This window comes from Mobula hypostoma, chromosome 7 (genome assembly GCF_963921235.1).
Source record: "Mobula hypostoma chromosome 7, sMobHyp1.1, whole genome shotgun sequence".
NCBI lineage: Eukaryota > Metazoa > Chordata > Chondrichthyes > Myliobatiformes > Myliobatidae > Mobula > Mobula hypostoma.
This window is the reverse complement of record NC_086103.1, coordinates 171,781,718-171,807,450: the sequence shown is the minus strand read 5'-3', so window position 1 is coordinate 171,807,450 and position 25,733 is coordinate 171,781,718. Positions and strand designations below refer to the sequence as shown.

The window sequence follows — 25,733 nt, the reverse complement described above, 5'->3', positions numbered from 1 at the left end:
ACCAACTCTCACAGAATCGTGCTAGAGCCTTATATCATGTTGAAAGACTAATTTTCTACATAAATCTAGGTGAACTTTTAGATAGCGAAGAGGGTATATCTTAGCTATTTTTTTCTGTAATTTTGATAAAAATATTTCTATATTGCAGAAACTACTGGAGCTTTGGCCTATGAAATGGCAAATGCATATCAAGATATGGTACTCACGGTCTTTCATTCATCAAACTTGTTGGAAAAATTTAAACCTTTCCAGCAAAAAAATCAAAGCTCAAGTCGAATTTCTTTCAAAGAAGGTCAGTAAGAATATTAACTGCTTGCTTTCTTCCCATTTTTTGTTTCAAGTGCTTTTCTAACTTGATTCTAAATCATCAAGGACATATATAGAAAGGTGCCAGCAATATCATGAAGTATCACACGCACCCTGCTCATGGACCGTTTGTCCTACCTGCACCAGGGAAGGTGCTACGCAGCATCCACAGCAGGACCACCAGACTCAGAAACAGTTCCTTCCCCCAAGCTGTCATGCTGATCAACACATCCACCCACCACCACTACTTTATCATTTCCTCTCAGTCACCTTATGTACAGATACTCCTGTATCTACTGTTGCTTTATGCATGTACAGTCAATGTACTGTATATAAGCTAATTTTATGTATTTCTATTGTGTTCTGTATGCTATTGTGTTTTTCTATGCTTCTTCTGATCTAGAAACATAGAAAATAGGTGCAGGAGTAGGCCATTCGGCCCTTCGAGCCTGCACTGCCATTCAGTATGATCATGGCTGATCATCCAACTCAGAACCTTGTACCAGCCTTCCCTCCATACCCCCAATCCCTTTAGCCACAAGGGCCATATCTAACTCCCTCTTAAATATAGCCAATGAACTGGCCTCAACTGTTTCCTGTGGCAGAGAAACAGTTCCCCTGGTTCTAGAGTAACAATGATTTTGTTCTCCTTTACATTTGTCTACTGAAGAGTAACAATAAACTAGCTTGAATCTTGAGTAAGCATGATTGAATAGCTGAACAGCCTTAATGGGCGAAATGGCCTAATTCTGCTCTTGTATTCTATGGTTTTCATAAATTGATTCTATCACACAATTGGATTACCAAACAGAATCCTGAAATAACATTTTACAATCTGAATTGCATTTCCAGTTATAGACCAAGACTTGTACAGTAGTGCAAAGAGGAAGACTTTTGATTTAGCATTGTGATTACCACTACACTTTACAGTACCTGCAACTGCAATTCAGTTGCCGCCACTGTCTGTAAGGAATCTACATTCTCCCGTGAGCATGTGGGTTTCCTCTGAGTGCGCATTTTCCTCCCACTGCCCAAAGATTTTCCGGTTGGTAGGTTGAGTGGTCGTCGTAAATTGTCCTGTGATTAGGCTAGGGTTAAATCAGTGATTGCTGGCTGGCACAGCTCGAAGGGCTGGAAGGGTCTGTTCTACGCTGTATCTCAATAAATAAATCATAAAAATGAAGTAATGTTCCTGATCTGTCATTTGCAACCATGTCATTTGCCTTTTACTGATATTGATTGGGAAGAAAATATCAAGTACAGTCCTTGCTCTTTGGAATAGTGCCTTGGAGTCCTCTGAGCTCACCTGAGAGAATTAAAAAGATGGCAACCCAAATATACTTTACTGGAGTGCTGTGGAAGTTGTGGCAGGGCAAGGGTTAAGCCAATAGTGTGAAGAGCCAAGCTTTCCTTTGCACAGCAGGGCAGCTGGAGCCATGTGGCTCGACTTGCGTGGGAGCGGGATGGGAGAAGGCACAGAACGGTGAATGGCAATAGAATTCTTGACATCCTGCAGATGCTGCAAATCTTCATGAGGAACTTTGATGCTAGTTAATAATTAGTTATCCTTAGATTTACACTATAATATTTTTCTCTATTATATTACATCTTAACAAACGTGACACAGACTTGTGAAGTGTGACAGGAAATAGAATGAACATACGATTTTAACCCTAAATCAAACAAGAGAAAGCTCGCAAGATCTCACCATGGAGCACAACAGCACAGAAACAGGCCCTGTGGCCCATCCAGTTCATACCAAACTAATATTTTGCCTAGTCCCATCTGGACTATACTCCTCCCATCCATGTGCTTATCCAAATTTCTCTTAATGTTGAAATCAAGCCCATATCCACTACTTCTGCTGGCAGCTCACTCCACACACTCAGTACTCTTTGAATGATAAAGTTCTCCCTCAGGTTCCCTTTAAATATTTCACCTTTAGACCATAAAAACTAGAAGCACAATTGGGCTTTCAGCCCATCAAGTCTGCTCTGTCATTCTATTGTGGTTGATTTATTATCTCTCTCAACCTCATTCTGACACCTTCTCCCCATATTCTTTGATGCCCTGATAAATCAAGAACCTGTCAACCTCTGCCTTAAATGTACCCAGTAACTTGGCCTGCTTAGCCTTCAGTGGCAATGAATTCCACAGATTCGCCACCCTCTGGTAAGGAAATATTTCCTCATATCTATTCTAAATGGACCTCCCTCAGTTCTGAAGCTATGCACTCTAGTCCTAGATTTCCCAACTAAAGGAAGCATTCTCTTTACACCCAATCTGTTTAGGCCTTTCAGTATCCAATAGGTTTCAATGTGATCCCTCCTCATTCTTCTAAACTCCATTGAGTACAGGCCCAGAGCTATCAAATGCTCCTCATATGTTAACCCATTCATTCCTGGGATCATTCTCATGAACCTCGTTTATAGCTTCTCCAGTGCAGCACATCTTTTCTTAGATAAATTTAAAACAGAGATGCAGAGAAATTTCTTTAGCCAGAAGGTTGTGAGTTTGTGGAATTTGTTACCGCAGGCAGCTGTGGAGGCCAGGTCGTTAGGTGTATTTAAGGCAGCGATTGATCGTTTTTTTATTGGACGTAGCATCAAAGGATACAGGGAGATGGCAGGAGACTGGATAACTGGACCAGCCATGATGAAATGGCGGAGCAGACTCAATGGGCTAAATAGACTAATTCTAGTCCTATGTCTTATATTTCACCAACATAGCAGTTTGTTTTGTTTCATATTGTTAGATTAGGCATCAGAGTTAAGCACAACACTCAATTAGTGTTTGTGGGGAGAAGGATGGGTGAGATTCAATGTATAGGCATATAGTTTCAATGTAAAACAAGCACAAAATATTGTGGATGCTAGAAATCTAAAATAAAATGGGGAATGTTAAAAATGCACCACTGCTCAGACAAGACTTTAATATTTCTTTTTGTTTTCTCTGTTCTGATCAAAAGGAGACATCTTCACAGACGACATACCAGAGGCTGAACTTTACATTCTCGTAAATGTTCTTCATTTCTGGAAAGAAGACAAGATTAATCTCCTATTAAGCAGACTCTCTCAGATGTGCAAACCAGGTAATACGGTGTTTCAGCATCTCTTCTATATTGAAAGTTGTTTTTATTCTTTTTTTTATCAGCTCCACACCTGTGCCATTCCCCACTCAAGGTCTACCCTCTGAGAAGTTAGCGCAGATTCATCACATCACCAAAAACTTTGACAAACTTCTATAGTTGCACGGGGAAGAGTATCCTAACTAGTTACATCATGACCTGGTATGGAAACACCAACTCCAGTGAACAGAAAGGCTGCAGAAAGTGGTGGATACAGCCCAGTCTATCACAGGAAACGCCCTCCTTACCATTGAAAAAGATTACATGGAATGCTGCCACAAGAAAGCAGTATCCGTCGTCAAAGACCCACCGTCTACGCCATGCCCTCCTCTCGCGACTACTATTGAGAAGGATGTACAGAAGCCTTAGGTCCCACACCGCCAGGTTCAGGAACAGTTATTACCCTACAACCATCAGGTTCTTGAACCAGCGTGGATAACTTCACTCACCACAGCTCTGAAATGATTCTGACTCACTTTTAAGGACTTTTAAACAACTCATTTTCAGTATTATTTTTATTTGCACAGTTTGGTTTCTTTTGCACATGGTTGTTTGTCATTCTACAGCCTGGTATGAAAACACCAATGCCCTTCAGGGGTGCAGTGCTAGCCGGACCGCGTCCAGCACCTCTTTAAAAAAAAGCCACAATAAACAAGCTAATCAATTAGGTACCGCTCAGGGTGATTTGAGTATCTCAGAAACTGATGATCTCCTTGGATTTTTAGGCACAACAGACTCTGGAGTTTACAAAGAATGGTGCCAAAAACAAAAAAAAATCCAGCGAGTGGATTTAACAAGATGTTTTCGCTCACAGAACAGTCACTCGCTGGATGTTTTTTTGTTTTTGGCACCATTCTTTGTAAACTCCAGAGTCTGTTGTGCATAAAAGTCCCAGGAGATCAGCAGTTTCTGAGATACTCAAATCACCCTGGAAAGCACCTAATTATCATTTATTTCGGTTTTTTTCTTAAAGAGGTGCCAGACGCGCTCCGGTGCGCTCCGGCTAGCACTGCACCCCTGATGCCCTTGGACGTAAAATCCTTCAAAAAGTAGTGGATGCAGCCCAGTCCCTCGTGGATAAAGCCCACCCCACCACTGAGTACATCTAAACAGAGCATTGTCACAGGAAAGCAGCATCCATCATCAGGAACCCCCACCATCCACATCATGCTCTCCTGTCATTTCTGCCATCTGGAAGAAGGTACAGGATCCTCAGGACTCAGACCACCAGGTTCAGGAACAGTTATTTCCCCTCAACCAGGCTCTTGAATTAAAGAAGATAACCTTAACTAACACCGAGGCTGTGTACAAGAAAGGCCAGAGTCACCTTTACTTCCTGAGGACACTGAGGTCCTTTAGAGTATTCAGGCCTCTATTTCACGTGTTCTTCCAGTCTGTCGTTGCCGGTACAATCTTCTATGTGCTGGTGTGCTAGGGCAATGGCATCAACGTGGGTGATGCCAACAGGCTCAATAAACTGATTAGAAAGGCTGGCTTGTTATGGGAGTCCAGCTGGACACACTGGAGGCTGTAGTAGAACAAAGAACCCTACAGAAAATCCTGGCATTTCTGGGCAATGTTTCTCACCCTGCACATCCAAATCTGCAATAGTTTCCCAAGTACAAGTAGAACAGCACATTTATCTTACGTATTCTGTTGCATTGTGCTGTGGAGCAGCTTAACTGTTTCTGTACCTTGGATGGACTTAACAAGCAGGCATCATAATCTTGATAGAGATGGGTATCTAATGGGGAAAATATTAAAAACAGACCAGTAAAAGAACAAAGTTATCAGTGAATGCAAGAAATGGATCTGGTAATGGAATTTAAAGGCAATTGTTAATGTCAAGCTTAACTTTTTTAAAAGAGGCTTGAAAACAATTGTCAGTAAGTAATCTGATGGACACAGTCTGCTGTGAAAAATGGTAAAAATGCTTTATACAAAACCGAATAAAGATTTAGAATGGCAGATTTTAGAATGGTGCAGGAAAAACAGGGCTGTAGTTATGGGTGATTTCAACTTCCCTCATATTGACTGGCACCTCCTGACTGCAAGGGGGATAGATGGGGCTGAATTTGTCAGGTGTGTTCAAGAAGGATTCCTGACACAGTATGTGGACCGGCCGACGAGAGGAGAGGCCATACTGAATCTAGTTCTGGAGAATGAACCTGGTCAGGTGGCAGACCTCTTGGCGGGGGAGCATTTTGGTGAGAGTGACCACAACTCCTTTGGCTTCAGCATAGCTATGGAAAAGGATAAAAACAGACAAAATGGGAAAATGCTTAACAGGGGAAGGGCTAACTATGAAGGGATGAGGTAGGAACTAGTGAGAGTAAATTGGAAACAGATGTTCAAGGGTGAAAGCACAGAAGTAATGTGGAGGAAGTTTAGGGATCACTTGTGCTGGATTCAGGACAGGTTTGTCCCACTGAGACAAGGAAAAAATGGTAGGAAAAGGGAACCGTGGCTGATAAAACACGTGAGACAAGTCGTCAAGAGGAAGAAGGAAGCAGATGTTAAATATAAGAAGCAGGAAGTAGGAGGGGCTCATGAGAAATACAGGGTAGCCAGGAAGGAGCTTAAGAAAGGACTTAGGAGAGCTCGAAGGGGGCATGAGAAGGCATTTGGCATGTAGGATTAAGGAGAACCCCAAAGCGTTCTATGCGTATGTGAAGAACAAAAGGATGACAAGAATGAAGGTGGGGCCACTAAAGGATAAAGAAGGCAACATGTGCCTGGAGGCAGAGGAGGTTGGGGAGGTCCTAAATGAATACCTTGCTTCAGTATTCATGAGTGAAAAGGACCTTGATCAGGGTGAGGTCGAAATAGAACAGGCCTGTGTGCTGGACAATGTGGAGATTAAGGAAGAAGTAGTGTTGGATCTTCTTAAAAACATCAAGATTGATAAGTCTCCAGTGCTAGACGTGATGTACCCCAGGTTGCTGTGGGAAGTGAGAGAAGAGATTGCTGGAGCAGTAGCTATGATCTTTGAATCCTCTTTGGCTGCAGGGGAGGTGCCGGAGGATTGGAGAATGACAAATATAGTTCCCTTATTTAAAAAAGGTAATAGGGAGAATCCTGGGAACTATAGACCGGTGAGTCTTACGTTGGTGATCTGCAAATTATTGGAAAGGATTCTTAAGAATAGGATCTACGAGCACTTGGAGAAGTACAGTTTACTCAAGGATAGTCAACATGGCTTTGTGAAGGGAAAGTTGTGCCTCACAAGCCTAATTGAGTTTTTTGAAGAGGTAACAAAAGAAATTGATGAGGGTAGGGCGGTAGATGTGGTCTACATGGATTTTAGCAAGGCATTTGACAAGGTCCCCCGTGAGAGACTCATTCAGAAAGTCATGAGGCATGGGATCAGTGGAACCTTGGCTGTTTGGATAAAAGATTGGCTTAAAGGAAGAAAGCAGAGGGTACTAGTGGAAGGAAAGTATTCTGCCTGGAGGTCGGTGACTAGTGGAGTGCCGCAAGGATCTGTCCTGGTACCCCTGCTCTTCGTGATTTTTATAAATGACCTGGATGAAGAGGCAGAAGGATGGGTGAGTAAGTTTGCGGATGACATGAAGATTGGAGGAGTTGTGGATGGAGCTGTAGGTGGTTGAAGGTTACAAGAGGACATAGACAGGATGCAGAGTTGGGCAGAAAAGTGACAGATGGAGTTCAATCTGGATAAGTGTGAGGTGATGCATTTTGGAAGGACAAACCAGAAGGCTGAGTACAGGGTTAATGGTCAGTTACTTAAGAGTGTGGATGAACAGAGGGACCTTGGGGTTCAAATCCATACATTCCTCAAGGTCGCTGCACAGGTTGATAGGATAGTTAAGAAGGCTTATGGGATGCTAGGCTTCATTAATAGGGGGATTGAGTTCAAGAGTAGAGAGGTCATGTTGCAACTCTACAAATCTCTGGTGAGACCACACTCAAGAGTATTGTGTTCAGTTCTGGTCACCTCATTATAGGAAGGATGTGGAAGCTATGGAGAGGGTGCAGAGGAGATTTACCAGAATGTTGCCTGGATTGGAAAACAAGTCTTATGAGGCAAGGTTAGCAGAGCTGGGACTTCTCTCTTTGGAGCGTAGAAGGATGAGAGGGGACTTGATAGAGGTCTACAAGATTATGAGAGGCATAGATAGGGTGGATAGCCAGTACCTGTTTTCCAGGGCACGAATAGCAAACACCAGAGGTTATGTACAAAGTTAAGGGAAGGAAGTTTAGGGGACACATCAGGGGTAAGTTTTTTACACAGAGGGTTGTGGGTGCCTGGAATGACTTGCCAGGGATGGTGGTGGAGGTGAAAACATTAGGGGTATTTAAGAGCCTCTTGGACAGGCACATGGATGAAAGAAAAATAGAGGGTTATGGGATAGTGTGGGTTTAGTACATTTTTTTTAAGGGATATATGGGTTGGCACAACAGCGAGGGCCAAAAGGCCTGTACTGTGCTGTAGTATTCTAGTGTCTAGAATGCATTAGTCCTATTTTTGTGGTTCAGTCAGAGTATTATTTTCTGTAAAAATGTTATTTCTGAGTTTTTGTTTACCATCTGGTTGCTATCTGAGAATTCTTCAATACTGCTAACTGCTTAGTCAGCCAAAAAATCTCTGGGAATAGGGAGCACTGTTGCTACAAAACTACTGTGGAAGCCTTTCTCAGGGCCAGAGGTGAGCATGGTTGATTGAGCTGGGGAATTCAAAAGTTCGAAAGGGTGAAGGAATGGAAAAAAGAATTAGATGAAATAGAGAAAATACAGAAAGGAGAAAGATAATAAGTGTGGGAATGAATTAGGAATCAAATTAATACTTTTCTTGGACTATTTTGGATTGATATTATAATTCATCAAATTAAAGTTCTAAACCTATTTACAGTCATGTAATTCCAAAAGATTTATGATTTTGACTACATTTTTAAGCTCTCTTTTGTTATTGCAGATTGTGGAAGGTAGACCATTCGGTATATATTGTAAGGTTACAGCAGGATCTAGGTCGTTTGGGAAAGTTGCCAAAAGAATGCTAGATGGAATTTAACACACACAACACACACATTTCACACATGTCTGCTCTTATCCCATCCTCCCGCCACCCTACCAGGGATAGGGTTCCTCTTGTCCTCACCTACCACCCCACCAGCCTACGTGTCCAGCACATAATTCTCCTAAGCTTTCACCATCTCCAACGGGATCCCACCATCCAGCACATCCCCCCCACTTTCTGCTTTCCATAGTGATCGCTCCCTACACGACTCCCTTGTCAATTTGTCCCTCCCCACTGATCCCCTCCTGCAAGTGGAACAAGTGCCACACCTGCCCCTACACCACCTCCCTCAGTATCATTCAAGGCTCCATAAAGTCCTTACAGGTGAGGTAACATTTCACCCGTGAGTCTGTTGGGGTCATTAGCAGGACTAGAGAAAAAAAGATGAGTAAAGTTGAAAGGTGGGGGGGAGGGGAGGGAGAAACGAGGTGATAGGTGAAACTGGGAGAGGGAGATGAGTGGGGAGGGACAAATGGACAAGGGAGTCGCATAGGGAGCAATCCCCACCTTTTAAATCTACTCCTGTTTTTTTTCTCCAGTCATGCCGAAAGGTTTCAGCCTGAAATGTCGACTGTACTCTTTTCCATAGGTGCTGCCTGGCCTGCTGAGTTCTTTCAGCATTTTGTGTGTGTTGCTTAGGTTTCCAGCATCTGCAGATTTTCTCTTGTTCTAGATGGAAGTTAACTTGGACACGGGCGAAGTGAGGCCTTTTCAGAAGTTAAACTAAGACAATGCCACACACAGTGAATGACAGGGCCTTGGGAGTGTTACAGAACAGAAAACATTGGGGTTCAAGCACACATTCCTCTGAAAGTGGCGACACACATAGACAGGGTGGTGAAGAATGCTTGCCTTTGTCAGTCAGGGCACTAAGTACAACAGTGTAGGGATATCAGATTACATCTGTACAAGATGTTGGTTAGACCAAACTTAGAGTATTATGTTCAGTTTTTGTCACTATACTGTAGGAAAGATATGATTGAATTGCAGAGTGTGCCGAAATATTTCACAAGGATATTGTGGAACTAGAGGACTAGATTTATGAGGTCAGACTCGGACTGTTTTCCCTGGAGCGAATGAGGCTAAAGGAAAGAGGTTTATAAAATCATGAGAGGCACTGATAGGGTTAATGGTCAAAGACCTTTTCTCAGGGCAGAGTAGGCTAAAATTACAGGGCATAGATTTAAAGTGAGAAGGGAAGCATTTGAAGAGGGCCACAGGGGGTAGTGGGTACATTGGAATAAGCCAGGGGTCCCCAACCTTTTTTGCACCGCGGACCAGTTTAATATTGACAATATTCTTGTGGACCGGTCATCGGGGGGCAGGGGGGGTGTTAATCACGTCTGGAATATAGGTGATAAGTCAACTATAAGTCACTTATAAGTGACTAATAAACTCAATTTTGTTTCTAAAAGGGTTTATCTAATAAATTTAATATTAAACACGGCGCATATTTTCCTGGCATTAATATGATGATGTCAATTATAAGTCACTTATAAGTCAATAGCATCATAACATTTTAAGTAACATTGGGATATTAAACACACAGTGCATATTTTCCTGGCATGAATATAATGATGTCAATTATGTCACTTATAAGTCAATAGCATCATAACATTTTAAGTAACATTAGGATATTAAACACACAGCGCATGTTTTCCACGTATGAACATATAAAATCATTGCAACACACCAATATGTCTGAATCAGTGGGAGCCCTGGGCTTGTTTCCAGCAACAAGACAGTCCCATCGAGGGGTGATGGGAGACAGCAATACTGGAAGAGGGTTTGTTATGTCCAGACTGTTCCGCTTCACAGAGATATCGTGCCAGTGCCGAAACATTCCACTGCCACGGGCCTGAATGACTTCCGTCCAGTTGCACTCACCTCCATCATTGCAAAGTGCTTTGAGAGACTGGTTCTATCACATCTGAAATCTTGTCTGCCCTCTACCCTGGACCCCCATCAATTTGCCTATTTCACTAACTGGTCAATAGAGGATGCCATCTCCACGGCACTTCACTCTGCCCTGACCCACCTGGACAGCCCCAACTCTTACGTCAGAATGCTGTTCATTGACTTCAGTTTGGCATTCAATATTGTGATCCCCTCCAAGCTGATCACTGGTATCAGCGTATCCCTCTGCAATTGGACCTTGGATTTTCTGACTAACAGACCCCAATCAGTTAAGTTAGACAGCCTCGCCTCCTCCACTCTCACCCTGAACACCGGCGTGCCTCAAGGCTGTGTGCTGAGCTCTCTTCTGTACTCCCTTTTCACCTATGACTGCGTTCCTGTACATGGTTCTAACTCCATAATCAAGTTCGCAGATGACACCACAGTGGTTGGTCTGATCAGAGGAGATGACGAGACGGCCTAAAGGGACGAGGTCCAGCACCTGGCTGCGTGGTGTGCCGACACCAGTCTGGCCCTTAACATCCAGAAGACCAAGGAGATCATTGTGGACTTCAGGCATGCCAGGAGTCACACTCACGGTCCACATCTACATCAACGGAACTGTAGCGGAAAGTATATCAAGCTTCAAATTCCTTGGTATCCACATTTCCGAGGATCTCACCTGGTTCTTGAACTCCTCCATCCTGATCAAAAAGGCGCAACAGTGCCTTTATCTCCTGCGGAGCATGAAGAAAGCTCACTTCTGTCCCAGGATACTGACGGACTTTTACCGCTGTACCATTGAGAGCATACTCACCAACTGCATCTCAGTGTGGTATGGCAATTGTCCCGTATTGGGCTGCAAAGCACTCCAGCGTGTGGTGAAAACTGCCCAGCGGATTATCGGCACCCAATTGCCCCCCATTGAGAACATCTACTATAAACACTGCCTGGGCAGGGTGAACAGCATTATCAGGGATGCAAACACAAGGAAATCTGCAGATGCTGGAATTTCAAGCAATACACATAAAAGTTGCTGGTGAACGCAGCAGGCCAGGCAGCATCTATTGGAAGAGGTACAGTCGACATTTCGGGCCAAGTTTGATCCAGAGTGCCGGCAGAGATGTTATGTCAAAGATACTTTTCAGCCCGCCGTCATTTGCAAGCTGAAGGAGTTTATCTTCTTCCTGTGCTGACATGGATGATATGTGTGTAATGACCTTGCGTGTGTTCAAGTTTAACAGTGGGCGTGACAGGGAATGAGGAAAGGTGCAGCTGAATCATTACAGGGTTACCAAATTGGGTTTTCTGGCGTCAAATCCCAGAAATCTGGCTTTTTCTCAATGCGGTTGGCGTCGGAAAATTCATTTGTGTTTTTTTTGCTTTTTCCTGTCTTTTTTACATGCTAAAATTATCTGCACGAAAATTACATACCATCCTGTTTCTAAAATATTTTCCTTTAAGAAAAATATTTTTTGGTCAGTTACATTTGGCAATATTTCTGCCGCCAAGAGCCTGGACAAGGAGGCGCTAACCGGCAAGTCAGCAACACGGTCACGTCGCCAAATCATATCGTTTCCTCGCAGCCCGGTAGCACACGCTTTGCGGCCTGGTGGTTGGAGACCACTGGAATAAGCAGCCAGAGCAAATGGTAGTGGCAGGTACAATTACATTTCTAGACATTCGGACATATTCTTGATTAGGATGAGTTTTGAGTGATGCGGGCGAAGTACAGACAAATGGGACTAGATTGGGAGTGATGAGTTGAGTTGGTGTTTCTCTTTCCATGTCGTTTAATTAAAAAACTGTTCAATTAAAACCTACCATTCCTTTTCCAAGCACAGACGTACCTACTTTTTTGCCAATGTTAACACCCTTTTTATCTGAGATCCTTCTCATACTCCTGTACCAGAGAAAATGCAATTTTTCTTTTTTTCCTTTACCTAGCTAATTGTATTATACTGTTTTTTTCTAGGCCGTAGTTAGATTTTATTGATTGATTACTAACACAATCTTCTCTGGATTTCCAGGATGCAGCCTTCTCCTTATGGAGCTTGTGCTGTACGATCGGAGGACCAAACCGTGCAGCGCTCTCTTGCAGGCCCTCAGTATGATGATGCAGAGCGACGGGAAGGAGAGGAGTGGGTCAGAGTACAGGAAACTCTTGCACAAACATGGCTTCGCAAACATTCAGATCAAACACACAGGAACCCTTCTGGATGCCATTTTTTGCAAAAAGCATTAGATTTCTATCTACGTATTGCAGAAGCTTTTCAAGGTTGGCCTTTAATTATGTTCGCCTCTGGTACCCAATGGGGAAGGGCTATAAAATTCAATCAACTTAGTTAATGTGTTTTCAAAATTGCACATTTTGTAATATTAATTCCTTATTAAATAATTGTTTAAACTTTAATTTTTGTTCTCATATTTCCATATGTAACACAGATGGAGATCATACAATCATATCAATCCCATTCTTCCAATTATTTACCATCAACTCCCTCCAATTCTCCTACAACCCAACTACACCAGCAGTAATTTACAGTTGCCCGCTAAATTCGCAGGTCATCTTTGAGATGTGGGAGGAAACACGGAGTGCCTTTGGTAAAAATGCCCATAGAAACAGCACAAGAGATCAGGGCATAGCCCTGTCTTTGGAACAATGAAGCAGCCACACACCAGGTGCCATTGCAGCATGGAATCGTATACCTAAAACTTTACGCATGAAATCTGTATTGAAAGTTGTGCCAGTGATGGGAAGCTGTATGAAACACTGCTCTGACCCCTGAACTCAGTTCTTCATTCAGAGTTTAATTACATTAGGAGAGCCACCAGAATAATCAAGGACCCTTCCATTCTGGTCATTCCTTCTTCTCTCCTGTCCTGTAGGGCAGAAGATACAAAAGTGGGAGAGCATGTATCACCAGGCACAAGAGGAACTTCTATCCCATCGTTATCAGATTCTTTAACAATCCTCTCATAAACTAAAAGATGAATTCTTTATATCCCAGTCATCCTTGTTGTGGTCCTTGTACTTTGTCTGCCTGCACTGACCTTCTGTGAAAATACAGCACTATATCCTGTGGTTCTGTTTTTCCCTTTTGTACCGTATAGCCTACATTATAATAAGGGACTACTTTATGTTGTAGTAACACGTAGTTGCATGTGCTGTTAGGCACGTTTTAATCTGTATGTGTGTGTCAAAATTTGAACACTACCAGTAAAGAACCATGAAACTTAGTTCCCGTCTCCAGCGTTTGTATTAATAACTTAGTTGTGTAAACATCATGGGAATTAGCGGAATTTGTTGGACAGGTGCTGGAACATGTCAGAATAGAAATAAAACACTAATTTATTCTTGTGGAGCATCCCATACTAATGGAGTAGGAATTCTTATGGATGAAAACATGGCAAAAAGTGTTTTAGGACATTGGGCAATATCAGAAAGAGTGCTCCTTGTTAGGTTCAGAGGACAACCATTTGATACCATAGGAAAATTTGGACTCGGGGAAAGAAATGAAAGAGGTGAGAAATGGGTAGAATGGTGCAAGATGAATAATCAGGTCATTATGAATGCCTACTTTAAAAACCATCCAAGACGCTTATGGATCTGGAAAAGTCCAGGTGATAACATGAGAAATCAAATTGACTTTATTACTATAAACCAAAGATTTAGAAACTCAGTGACTCAATGCAAAACATGTCCAGGTGCTGACTGTAGTAGTGACCATAACCCAGTAATACATCATGTAAAAGTAAAACTTAAAAAACTAAAGAAGTAAAAACCTGAACAATCCCTTGACTACTTGCAATTAATTAAAGAAAACTCAAAGACAAAAATTTACAGTTGAAGTAAGGAATAGATTTCAAAGTCTAGAAATAGAATCTGTTGAAGATGATAGCAATCATGTTGAAATGAAGTTTAACTCTCTAAAGGATGCCTTGGTAGAATCAGCAAAGTCAGTGATTCCTAAAAAAGAAAAAAGCACGAAGAATAAATGGATGACAGATGAAATCAAAAATCTAATCGAAGAATGGAGACGGAAGAAAGCAAATCCTATAGACTATAAGTCCTTAGATAAAAAAGTTAAAAGTTTATGTCAAAAAGCCAAAGAAGAATGGTTAAACCAGGAATGTGAGCAATTAGAAAGAATCCCGATTACTGATCCAAAAAGGTTACATCAACAAATCAAGAATATCACTGGTAAAAAGCTCCTCTGTTCTTCAGGTGATGTTTGAAAGCAAAGGACGGTACCATTATTATGGAAAAAGATGAGATTATGAACAGATAGACTGAGTATATTCAGGAATTGTTTGAAGACGATTGAGGTGAAAAAGCAGAAATTAAGAACATTGAAGGTCCAAGTATTTTAAAATCTGAAGTTCATAATGCAATAAATAAGATGAAGAAAGGAAAGGCAGCAGGTCCTGATGAATTAGTAATAGAACAAATTATCGCCCTTGAAGATTATGTAATTGAAAAACTTACTGATTTGATCAATGACATTTATGAGACTGGAATAATACCAGAAGAGAAGAAAAAATCAGTATTTATCACTCTTCCTAAGAAACCTGGAATGTGAATTGCATAGAAGCATCAGTTTAATGAATCATATCACTAAGATACTTCTAAGAATTTTGATGACAAGAGCTAAAAGTAAGATACAAGCTGAGATAAGTAAAGAACAATGTGGTTTTGTGAAAGACAAAGGAACAAGAAACGCGATATTGATGTTAACGATACTATTAGATCGAGCTATTCAAGTGCAAAAAGATGTGTTTGCTTTATCGACTACACAAAAGCATTTGATAAAGTGAAGCACAATAAGTTATTGGAAATATTACAGGAAACTAGATCTAGGTTTGAAAGACCTCCACCTAATCAGAAATCTGTACTGGGAAGAAACTGCCGCTGTAAGAATAGATGGAGAAGTGAGTCAGTTTATGAAAATCCAGAGAGGCGATGGCCAAGGGTGTGTCTTCTCCTCTGATTTATTTAATGTGTGCAGTAAAACAATATTACAAAAAATAAGAGACATCTTGGGAATCAAAGTTGGCTGTGAAAATATCAATAATTTTAGATATGCAGATGACACTGTGTTAATTGCAAGTACGGAGGAAGAACTACAAAACTTAATTGATATAGTTGTTGAAGAAAGTGCAAAAATGGGTCTATGTATCAATTGCAAAAAGACAAAATGTATGGTGATAGCCAGAAAAAAGGAGAATCCTACCTGCAGGCTGAGAATAAACGGGGAAGACACAAAACAAGTATAGAACTCTTGCTACTTAGGAAGCTGGGTGACATCAGATGACAGGTGCGACATGGATATCAAAAGAAGAATAGGGATGGCAAAAAACACCTTTACGAGAATGAAGAGTATACTGACCAACACTAAACTAGAGCTAGGGCTTTACTCTTTGGGGAGAAGGAGGATGAGAGGAGACATGATAGAGGTGTACAAGATAATAAGAGGAATAGATAGAGTGGATAGCCAGTGCCTCTTCCCCAGGGCACCACTGCTCAATACAAGAGGACATGGCTTTAAGGTAAGGGGTGGGAAGTTCAAGGGGGATATTAGAGGAAGGTTTTTTACTCAGAGAGTTGTTGGTGCGTGGAATGCACTGCCTGAGTCAGTGGTGGAGGCAGATACACTAGTGAAGTTTAAGAGACTACTAGACAGGTATATGGAGGAATCTATGGTGGGGGCTTATATGGGAGGCAGGGTTTGAGAGTTGGCACAACATTGTGGGCCGAAGGGCCTGTACTGGGCTATACTATTCTATGTTCTATGTTCTAAACTAGGCATGACAACCCGCCTCAGAGTACTGAAGTGTTACGTTTATCCTGTTATGTTATATGGCTCAGAATGTTGGACAATATCTAGTAACATAAGGAAACGAATTGAAGCAGCAGAGATGTTTTTGAGGAGGATGCAAAGAATATCATGGATGAAACGAATATCTAATGAGGATATCATGTACAGAGCAAGCACAAAAAGAGAAATAATGTATGAGATCATGAAAAGGCAACGTGACTTCATTGGACATGTGATTAGGAAAGAGGAGTTAGAATGCACGGTAATTATGGGAAAGATTGAAGGGAAGATAGCAAGAGGAAGGCAAAGACAAATGATGATGGAGACAGCAGCCAGAGAACTGGAAATGAATACCAATGAATTGATCCACTTGACCCGAAACAGGAGTGTGTGGGCCATGGCAGTCAAAGCTCAAACTGGGCATAGCACCTGATGATGATGATGAGTTGTGTAAACAGACTACATACACAACAAATTGGCGTCGAGAATTATGAACCTACATCTCATCGGAACGTCGTGTTTTAGTTGAAACGACACTCGGAGGAGAAGAGAGAGAAGGGAGATTGAAAGGAGCGACACACGCATCTAGACGGAGTGCACTCGTCATGCTAGCACGTGTGAGTCAAGTGGAACATGCAGTGACTGCAAGGAGCTAGCTAAAAGGAAAACAAGGAGAAAGGGGACTAAATTAACACAACAAAGATGGTGATGATTGGAACCATTACGGTATTTGATAGTAGCATTGAAAATTGGGTAACTTACATTGAAAGAGTGAAGTTATATTGTGATGCTAATGGTGTTAATGATGAAAAGAAAGCCAGCGTCTTACTCAATGTTTTGGGAGCAAAAACATATGGGCTGCTGCAGAGCTTGTTAACCCCTGAAAAGCCAGCTGACAAAACGTTCATGAGGAGACACTCTCCAACAGCATTTAAACCCCAACCACTGGTCATTGCTGAAAGATTTAAATTTCACAAACTTAATCAGACCAAAAATGAAAGCATTTCTGAATATTGTGCTGAGTTGCGTAAATTATCAGAACATTGTCAATTTGGAGCTGGTCTATTAGACGCATTGAGCAACAGGTTAGTGTGTGGCATGCACTGTGAAACCACACAGAAGAACCTCCTGTGTGAAAAATACCTTAGAAAAGGCGCTGAACATTGCAATATCATTGGAAACAACAGCACGGGGTGCTTCAAAGATACAACAAAAATCTCTGGAATATGCTACAAATAAAATGTCACCGAACAGAAATGAAGGAAAGAAATGTTACCATTGTAGGAACATGTCACATGACCCTGATGACTGTTGGTTTAAAGACAAAGAATGCAGAAATTGTAGCAAACAGGGCCACACTGGCAGAGTATGCAACAGCAGAAAAAGAACAAAATACAGAGAAACATGAAACCGCAGAAAGGAAAATACAACAACGTACACAAAATGAAAGAAAACAGCTCCAATGAAAATGACTCAGACAAAAGTGAATTGTCTTGTCTGCAGCTCCACAGCATGAAAGAGACAGATGATCGAAGAGCAATATGGATCACTCCACAAGTGGCAGGCGTGAGACTGAAAATGAATTGGACACAGGCTCAGCTTTAACACTGATCTCTGTACATGACTACAAACGACTGTTTTCTCACGTACCTCTGAAACGAACTAAAGTACTGCTAAAGACTTACACAGGACAGAGAGTGTGTCTCAAAGGTAAAATTAAAGTGACAGTGACCTACAGAGACAGAGCAGAAGCTGAACCTCCATGTATTGAAAAATGGATGACCACCGTTGCTGGGATGTGAATGGCTCGGGAAAATCCAGTTGGATTGGCACACCATCAAGGCACTAGTTGTGTCCGCAAAGGAGGGCAGCAAGGCTACATCTGAGAGACTGTCACAAATACTTGCTGACTCTGAGGAAGTGTTCATGAAAGGAATAGGAACACTTCAGGGCATGAAGGTAAAGATTGAGATTGAGGAAAATGCATGTCCAAAATTTCACAAAGCCAGACCAGTGCCATATTCAATCCGTCCTACAGCAGAGGCAGAGCTGAAAAATCTGGAGCAGACTGGGGTCCTGTCAAAGGTGGATTGGAGTGAATGGGCCATGCCTCTTGTTCCAGTAATGAAGAAAACCTCCAGCACAAAACCAGGAAAACCAAGCAAGGTGCGCATATGTGGAGACTTTAAAGTGACTGTTAACCCACTTCTCCTCACAGTACAATATCCTCTACCTCGTATTGAGGACATCTTTGCTTCCCTGTCAGGAAGGGAACACTTCACAAAAATCAGTTTGGCCCAGGCTTATCTCCAAATGGAAATCGATGATTCATCCAAGAAATACCTGACAATAAATACACACAAAGCACTTTACCAGTACAACAGGTTGGTGTTTGGGATAGCATCAGCTCCTGCAATCTGGCAAAGGGCAATGGACTAGGTCCTGCAGTGGATTCCAGAGACTCAGTGTTACCTGGATGACATCATTGTCACCAGCAAAGATGACGACGAACATCTTTCTAACCTTGAACAAGTGCTCACCAGATTATGAGAATATGGGCTCAGAGTTAATCGACAGAAATGTGAGTTTTTCAAAAAGGAAATCTCATACTGTGGGCATGTGATCAACAAGGATGGCTTACACATGTCTCAAGACAAGATAGAAGCGGTGCTTAAGGCATCACCACCTGAAAATGTGTCTCAGCTGAGAGCGTATCTTGGACTAGTGAACTATTACCGCAAGTTCTAGCCTAACCTATCCACAGTCCTACACCCACTAAATGCACTGTTACAGACAGGGACACAATGGAAGTGGACTGAGAGCTGTGAGAAAGCGTTTCAAGAAACTAAAAGACTCATAACTTCAGAAGGGGTGCTCACGCACTTTGACCCCTCCTTACCAATCCGACTGGCTTGTGATGCCTCGCCCCATGGGATCGGAGCTGTGTTATCGCACACGTTTCCAGATGGCTCAGAAAGACCAACAGCCTTTGCCTCAAAAACACTAACTTCAGCTGAACACAACTACGCACAGATTGACAGGGAGGCCCTAAGCCTCGTGCGGGGAGTCAAGAAATTCAGTCACTACCTGTATGGTCAAAAGTTTACCCTGTTGACTGACCATCAGCCTCTCGTGTCAATCTTCAACCCAAGAAAAGGCGTTCCAGTGATGACAGCACAAAGGCTGCAGTGATGGTCTCTTTTCTTAGGAGGTCAGATGTATGACATTAAACACAAGGGGACCAAGCAACATGGCAACACAGATGGTTTTCACATTTACCACTGCTGACTTCAGAGATAACTACACAAATGGATTCAGCAGCGGTCTTTCACACAACAATAGTTGAACAATTACCAGTGACAAGCAGTCTCATTGAAAGAGAAACACACAATGACCCTATGTTGTCAAAAATGTATGACATCACGGTAAAGGGATAGCCAGCGCATGGTAACACACTGTTTCCAGCCTTCTCAGTGAGGAAGGAGCAGTTGTAAGTGTGTCGGGGAGCTCTAATGTGTGGTTCACGAGTTGTGATTCCTCCCAAGCTACGCACCAGAGTGCTGGAGGAACTGCACAAGGGGCACCTGGGTACCATGAAAATGAAAACTCTTGCCCGTGCCTATGTGTGGTGGCCAGGAATTGATAAACAGATTGAGGACTTGACCAAGAACTGCTCTGGATGTCAAAAGACTCAGAACACACCACCACAAGCCCCTCTCCACTCATGGGAGTGGCCCTCATCACCATGGCAACGAGTGCACATCGACTTTGCTGGACCATTCATGGACTCTATTTTTTTAATCGCTATTGATGCACGTTCCAAATGGCCAGAGGTCATCAAAATGAAGACAACCACATCAGAAAAGACCATTACAGTTCTGAGGGCCGTATTCGCCAGGAATGACATTCCAGAACAAATATGCACAGACAATGGACGACAATTTGTCTCTGAAGAATTCCAAGGTTTTGTGAAGAAAAATGGAATCAAGCACTTTACATCTGCCCCTTACCATCCATCCACAAATGGCTTGGCAGAAAGATTTGTGCAGACTTTCAAGAAAGCCATCAAGGCAATGGACAGCGAAAATCGACCACTGTAACACAGGATAGACAACTTCCTCCTTGCCTATCGTAATGCAGTGCATACAACCACTAGTCAGACTCCAGCGATGGTGTTTCTGAACAGGAACCTGAAGTCCTGCATGGATCTTCTCAAACCAGATGTATGACGTGATGTGGACAACAGACAGTTCAAACACTTGAATGCTAAGTCAACACGGAGCTTCAGTGTGGGACAGTCAGTTCTTGCACGTGATTACCGGGCTGAAAAGTGGCAGCCGGGTATAATTTCCACCATAGACGGGCCACTGATGTATACGGTGGAGGTGGGAGAGAACGTATGGAGACGTCATGTGGACCAATTCCTGAATACTCAGGTGAAAAACACAACAACACCTTGCTTGGACTCCCCTGACTTAGAAGCAAACACTCTTGATGTGCCCACGTCAGCCTCATCTACAGATAAGCCTGTTATCAGTGCTGATGACCCATCTGATGTACCTGTGGAGACTCATTTGCTAAAGCAAACATTTCAGGACAGATGTTACCCGGAGAGGCAGAGATGACCTCCCCAGAGACTTGAGTTCTAAATGGGTCTTAAGCCAAAAGTAAAGAAAAAAGAAAAAGAAGGCTTGTTATAATTTGATATTATTAAGTTACTTTGTTATAATTTGTAAACAAATGGTAGGCGTTTGTATGTTAAGGGTAAACATATTTGTTTAGCATAGTGCCCCAGTAAAAAATCAGTTGATACACTGTTAAAATAAAAGGGGAGGAGTGTACTGTATAGCCTACATTATAACAAGGGACTACTTTATGTTGTAGTAACATGTTGTTGCATGCACTATTAGATGCATATTGATGTGTATGTGTGTGTCAAAGTTCGGACTCCACCGGTAAAGAACCATGAAACTTAGTTCCCATCTTCAGCGTTTGTATTAATAACTTAGTTGTGTAAACAGGCCACATACACAACACCTTTCATCTACCTCATTAGGAGTTTGATCAGATTTGATATGTCAAAGACTAGCAAATTTCTACAAATGTACTGTGGAGAACATTCTTACTTGTTGCATCACCATCTGCAGGGCCAGATTTAGCAGGGCTGGAGGCCCTGATGGGCCCCTGCCGACACCCTAAAATGCTGCTGTACCAAGCGAAAAAAGGCAAGAGCAAGAGCGAAGGACATACTGGTCTAAATATCAAAGCTGTGGACCAAGGCATTGGTTTAGCCTATAAACTTACAGGCCTTAAGAGTGAGGACAGAAAGTAATGCAGATTCTTAGTTTGAAGGACAGCATCTAAAGCACTCAAAAATTGACCTAGGCTTAGTTGGCTTAGTAAAGTTATGAGGGAGACGAAGTATGATGTACCCAATCTTAAATCTTTATTTAGCTACTGCTGCACATACCATAGGCCTTATTTCTCAAACAATGCCAAAGCATTTTTATCTGGTATTTTTCTCAACCGTATGTTCTGAGAAAGTAAAATGGAAATGAGAGACAAAAAGGCCAAGAAAGATGGTGCTATGGCAAACTAGAAAACTTGACAATACTCCAACAATCTTTTTGAAAAATGAGATCTAGCACATACTAACTTATTGTTGTGCTGTGTGGCTTGCAGAGTAAAGACCACTTATTAGTAGACACACTCTGACTCGAACTGTTTTTGCAGTTCTGTGTCTATTCTTCCACTGTCAGGTGCTAGTGTAACGTAGGTCAGTGTCGTTTTCCTGTGGTGTTCCCTATTTTCATGCTCTCCTATGCGCTCAGCAGCATGTTCCAGTCGCTAAAGCCAGAGTCGAAGATGGACTGACAGTTACCATCACTGAAGATGCGGCATGCAAAACAAAACACACAGCCAGTGGAAGTGGAATATAAGAGCCATTGCCTTGATATGTACTCACCATTTACGAGCTTGCGTTTGAAGTGAAATTTGGAGAAAAAAGGTCACTGCTGTTTGTATACTCGTTCCGAAGCTCTGATATCCACATCCGTATTCTGACAGGACTCCGGCCCTTTCTTAGCCCAGTATGCTCTGACTGAATCGTCTAACGTTTCCTTTCCCCAGTGAGCAGGATCAATGCTGTGAGGATTCTCAGTAGCGGTAACGTTAACATTAATGGCGACCCAACTTGGCTGTTCAGAGGCCTCTGTGGTCGGGAATCCCAAAGTCATGCTCTCTGGCTCTTCAACGTTAGCTGCTGACTGTGGCAAGGACGGTGGTCCTGTGCTAACGCTGGTGCTAGCGCTATCTGTTGAACAAGTCTCCACTTGTCCACCGGTCTCAGACTGTGACAAGAGCGATGGTACTGCTGCATCATCGAGAACAGGTTTAAAAAGTTCTGTCAACTTCAATGTCTTTTTTAATGCTTCTTTCTCACGGTCCTCTTTTACTTGTTTCTTTTTTTCTTTTCTGTGCTCCACTCTCATATTTTTTTTGTCCGCCATGATGATAGCTACCTATTTTGGGCCCCTCTGCAGCTCTGGCCCCTGGGCTGCAGCCCAGTCCAGCCCTGCCTAAAGTCCGGCCCTGCCCATCTGGTTTGGAGGTGCCAATGCACCGGATCGAAGAAAAAGCTGTAGAGGGTTGTAAAGTCCCCCACCATAGGAAACATCCTCTCCACATTCACTCCACGTAGGCCCTTCAGTATTCAATAGGTTTCAATGATATCTCCCTCCTCCCCCCCCCCCATTCTTCTAAATTCCAGTGAGTAAAGGAGCAGAGCCATCAAACATTCTCCATATGACAAGCCATTCAATTCTGGAATCATTCTCATGATCTTTTTTTTTGAACCCTTTCCAGTTTCAGCACATCCTTTCTTAAATAAGATGCCCAAAGCTGCTCACAATACTCCAAGGGAGGACTTACCAGTGTTTTATAAAGCCTCAACATTACATACAAGAGAAAAACTGCAGATGCTGGAAATCCGAGCAACACACACAAAATGCTAGAGGGGCTCAGCAGGCCAGACAGTAGCCATGGAAAAGAGTGCAGTCGTCATTTCAGCCTGCTGAGCCCCTCCAGCATTTTGTGTGTGTTCCTCAACATTACATCCTTGCTCTTGTATTTTAGTCCTCTTGAAATGAATGCAAACATTGCATTTACTGTCGTCACCACTGACTTAATCTGCAAATTAACATTTAGGGAACCTTGCATGAGAACTCCCAAGACCCTCTGCACCTCAGACTTTTAAATTTTCTCTCCGTTTAGAAAATAGTCTATGCTTTTATTCCCTCTACCAGAGTGTGTGACCATACACTTCCTGACATTGTATTCCATTTGCCACTTTGCCCATTCTCACAATCTATCTCAAGTCCTTCAGCAGCCGCTCTGCTTCCTCAACACTACCTGTGCCTCCAGCTATCTTTGTATTGTCTACAAACTTGACCACAAAGCCATCAATTCCGTCATCTAAATCATTGACATGCAACGTAAAAAGAAGTCCCAACACCAACCCCTGTTGGAACACAACTAGTCACTGGCAGCCAATCAGAAAAGGCACCATTCATTCCCACTCTTTTCCTCCTGCAAACCAGCCACTGCTTTATCCATGTAGGATCTTTCCTGTAATACTACAGGCTCTTATCTTGCTAAGCAGCCTCATGTATGGCACCTTGTCAAAGGCCTTCTGAAAATCCAAGTGTACAACCTCCACCGATTCTCCTTTGTCTATCCTGCTTGTTATTTCCGCAAAGAATTCCAACAGATTTGTCAGGCAAGATTTTCCCATAAGGGAATCATGCTGACTTTGGCTTTTTGTTATCATGTGACTTTAAGTACTCCAAAACCACACACTTAACAATTGACTCCAACATCTTCCCAACCTCTGAGGACAGGCTAACTAGCCTATAATTTCCTTTCTTCTGCCTTCCTCCTTTCTTGGAATGAAATTTGCAATTTTCCAGTCCTCCAGAAACACAACAGAATCTAGTGATTCTGGAAAGATCATTACTGATCTGTTTACAGTCTGTTAATCTACCTCCTTCAGAACCGTGGTGTGTAGTCCATCTGGTCCAGCTGACTTATTTTTCTTCAGACCTTTCCCAAGCACCTTCTCCCTAGTAATCACAAACACACTCACTTCTGTCCCCTAACACTCAAACTTCCACCGTACCACTAGTGTCTTCCACAGTGAAGACCGATGCCAAATACTTATTCAGTTAATCTGCCATTTCCTTGTCTCCCATTACTACCTCTCCAACGGTCATTTGTCAGTGGTTCAATATCTTCTCACCTCTCTTTTTACAATTTATATATCTGAAAAAAAAGTTTGGTACCCTCTTTTTTGGCTAGCTTACCTTCATATTTCATCTTTTCCTGCCTAATGGCTTTTCAGTTTCCCGACCCTGTAACTTCCCGCTACTTTTTGCTCTATTAGATGCCCTCTCTTTTTCTTTTATTTTGGCGTTGACTTCCCTTGTCAGCCATGTCATGTTATTATGCTTGGAGAAATCTTCTTTGTGATGTATCTATCCTGCACCTTCTGAATTGCTCCCAGAAACTGCAGTCATTGCCATTCTGCCATCATCCCTGCTAGTGTCCCTTTGCAATCAACTTCAGCCAGCTCCTCTTTCATGCCTCTATTTCCATGCTCTTCTGTCTCTTTCACCAATCAACTTCCCAGCTCTTTACTTCATCCCTCCCCCCCTTACCTTTCACCTATCATCTTGTGTTTCTCTCTCCCCTCTCCCCACCTTTTAAATCTATTCCTCAGCTGTTTTTCTCCAGTCCTGCCAAAGGATTTTGGTCTGAAATGTTGATTGTACTCTTTTCTGCTGAGTTCGTCCAGCATTTTATGTGTGTTGCTTGGATTTCCAGCATTTGCAGATTTTCTCTTGATCATGCCTCTATAATAACCTTTACAATACTGACACATCTGACTTTAGCTTCTCCCTCTCAAATTTCGGGGTGAATTCAATCATATTATGACAACTTACCCCAAAGGTTTCCTTTACATTAAGCTCCATAATCAAATCTGGTTCATTACACAATACCTAATCCAGAATAGCTGGTCCCCTAGTGGGCTCAACCACGAGTTGCTCTAAAGTCATTTCACAGTCATTCTAGAAAATCCCTCTTTTGGAATCCAGCACCAAGTTGATTTTACCAATCTACCTGCATATTGAGATCCCCCATGACAATTGTAACATTGCTCTTTTGACATGCTTTTTCTATCTCCCATTGTTGTTTGTAGCCCACATCCTGGCTACTATTCAGAGGCCTATTAATATCTCACATCAGGGTCTTTTTATCTTACTTGTTCTTAACTCTACTCACATGGATCCTACATCTTCCAATTCTACCTGTCCTCTTTCTAATGATTTAATTTCATTTTTTAACTGTCAGAGCCACACCACCCCCTCTGCCTACCTACCTGTCATTTCAATGCAATTTGTAGCCTCAGATGTTAAGCTTCCAACTATAATCTTTCAGCCACGGCTCAGGGATGTCCACAGTGTTATACCTGCCAATCTCTAACTGCACT

The 25,733-nt window shown here is 42.4% G+C and overlaps 1 protein-coding gene across 5 annotated transcripts in view; it reads left to right on the top strand.

The window, feature by feature from the left end:
* asmtl (acetylserotonin O-methyltransferase-like) overlaps positions 1 to 13,597 on the top strand; it is an 81,757-nt gene extending 68,160 nt beyond the window's left edge. For all 5 annotated transcript variants that reach the window (XM_063054582.1, XM_063054586.1, XM_063054583.1 and 2 more), the window contains exons 12-14: positions 149 to 292; positions 3,275 to 3,397; positions 12,398 to 13,597. In XM_063054582.1, the coding sequence (XP_062910652.1) occupies positions 149 to 292; positions 3,275 to 3,397; positions 12,398 to 12,612 (482 nt within the window). In that variant the 3' untranslated portion in view covers positions 12,613 to 13,597. The remainder of the gene's footprint in view (positions 1 to 148; positions 293 to 3,274; positions 3,398 to 12,397) is intronic.
* Positions 13,598 to 25,733: the final 12,136 nt, after the last annotated feature.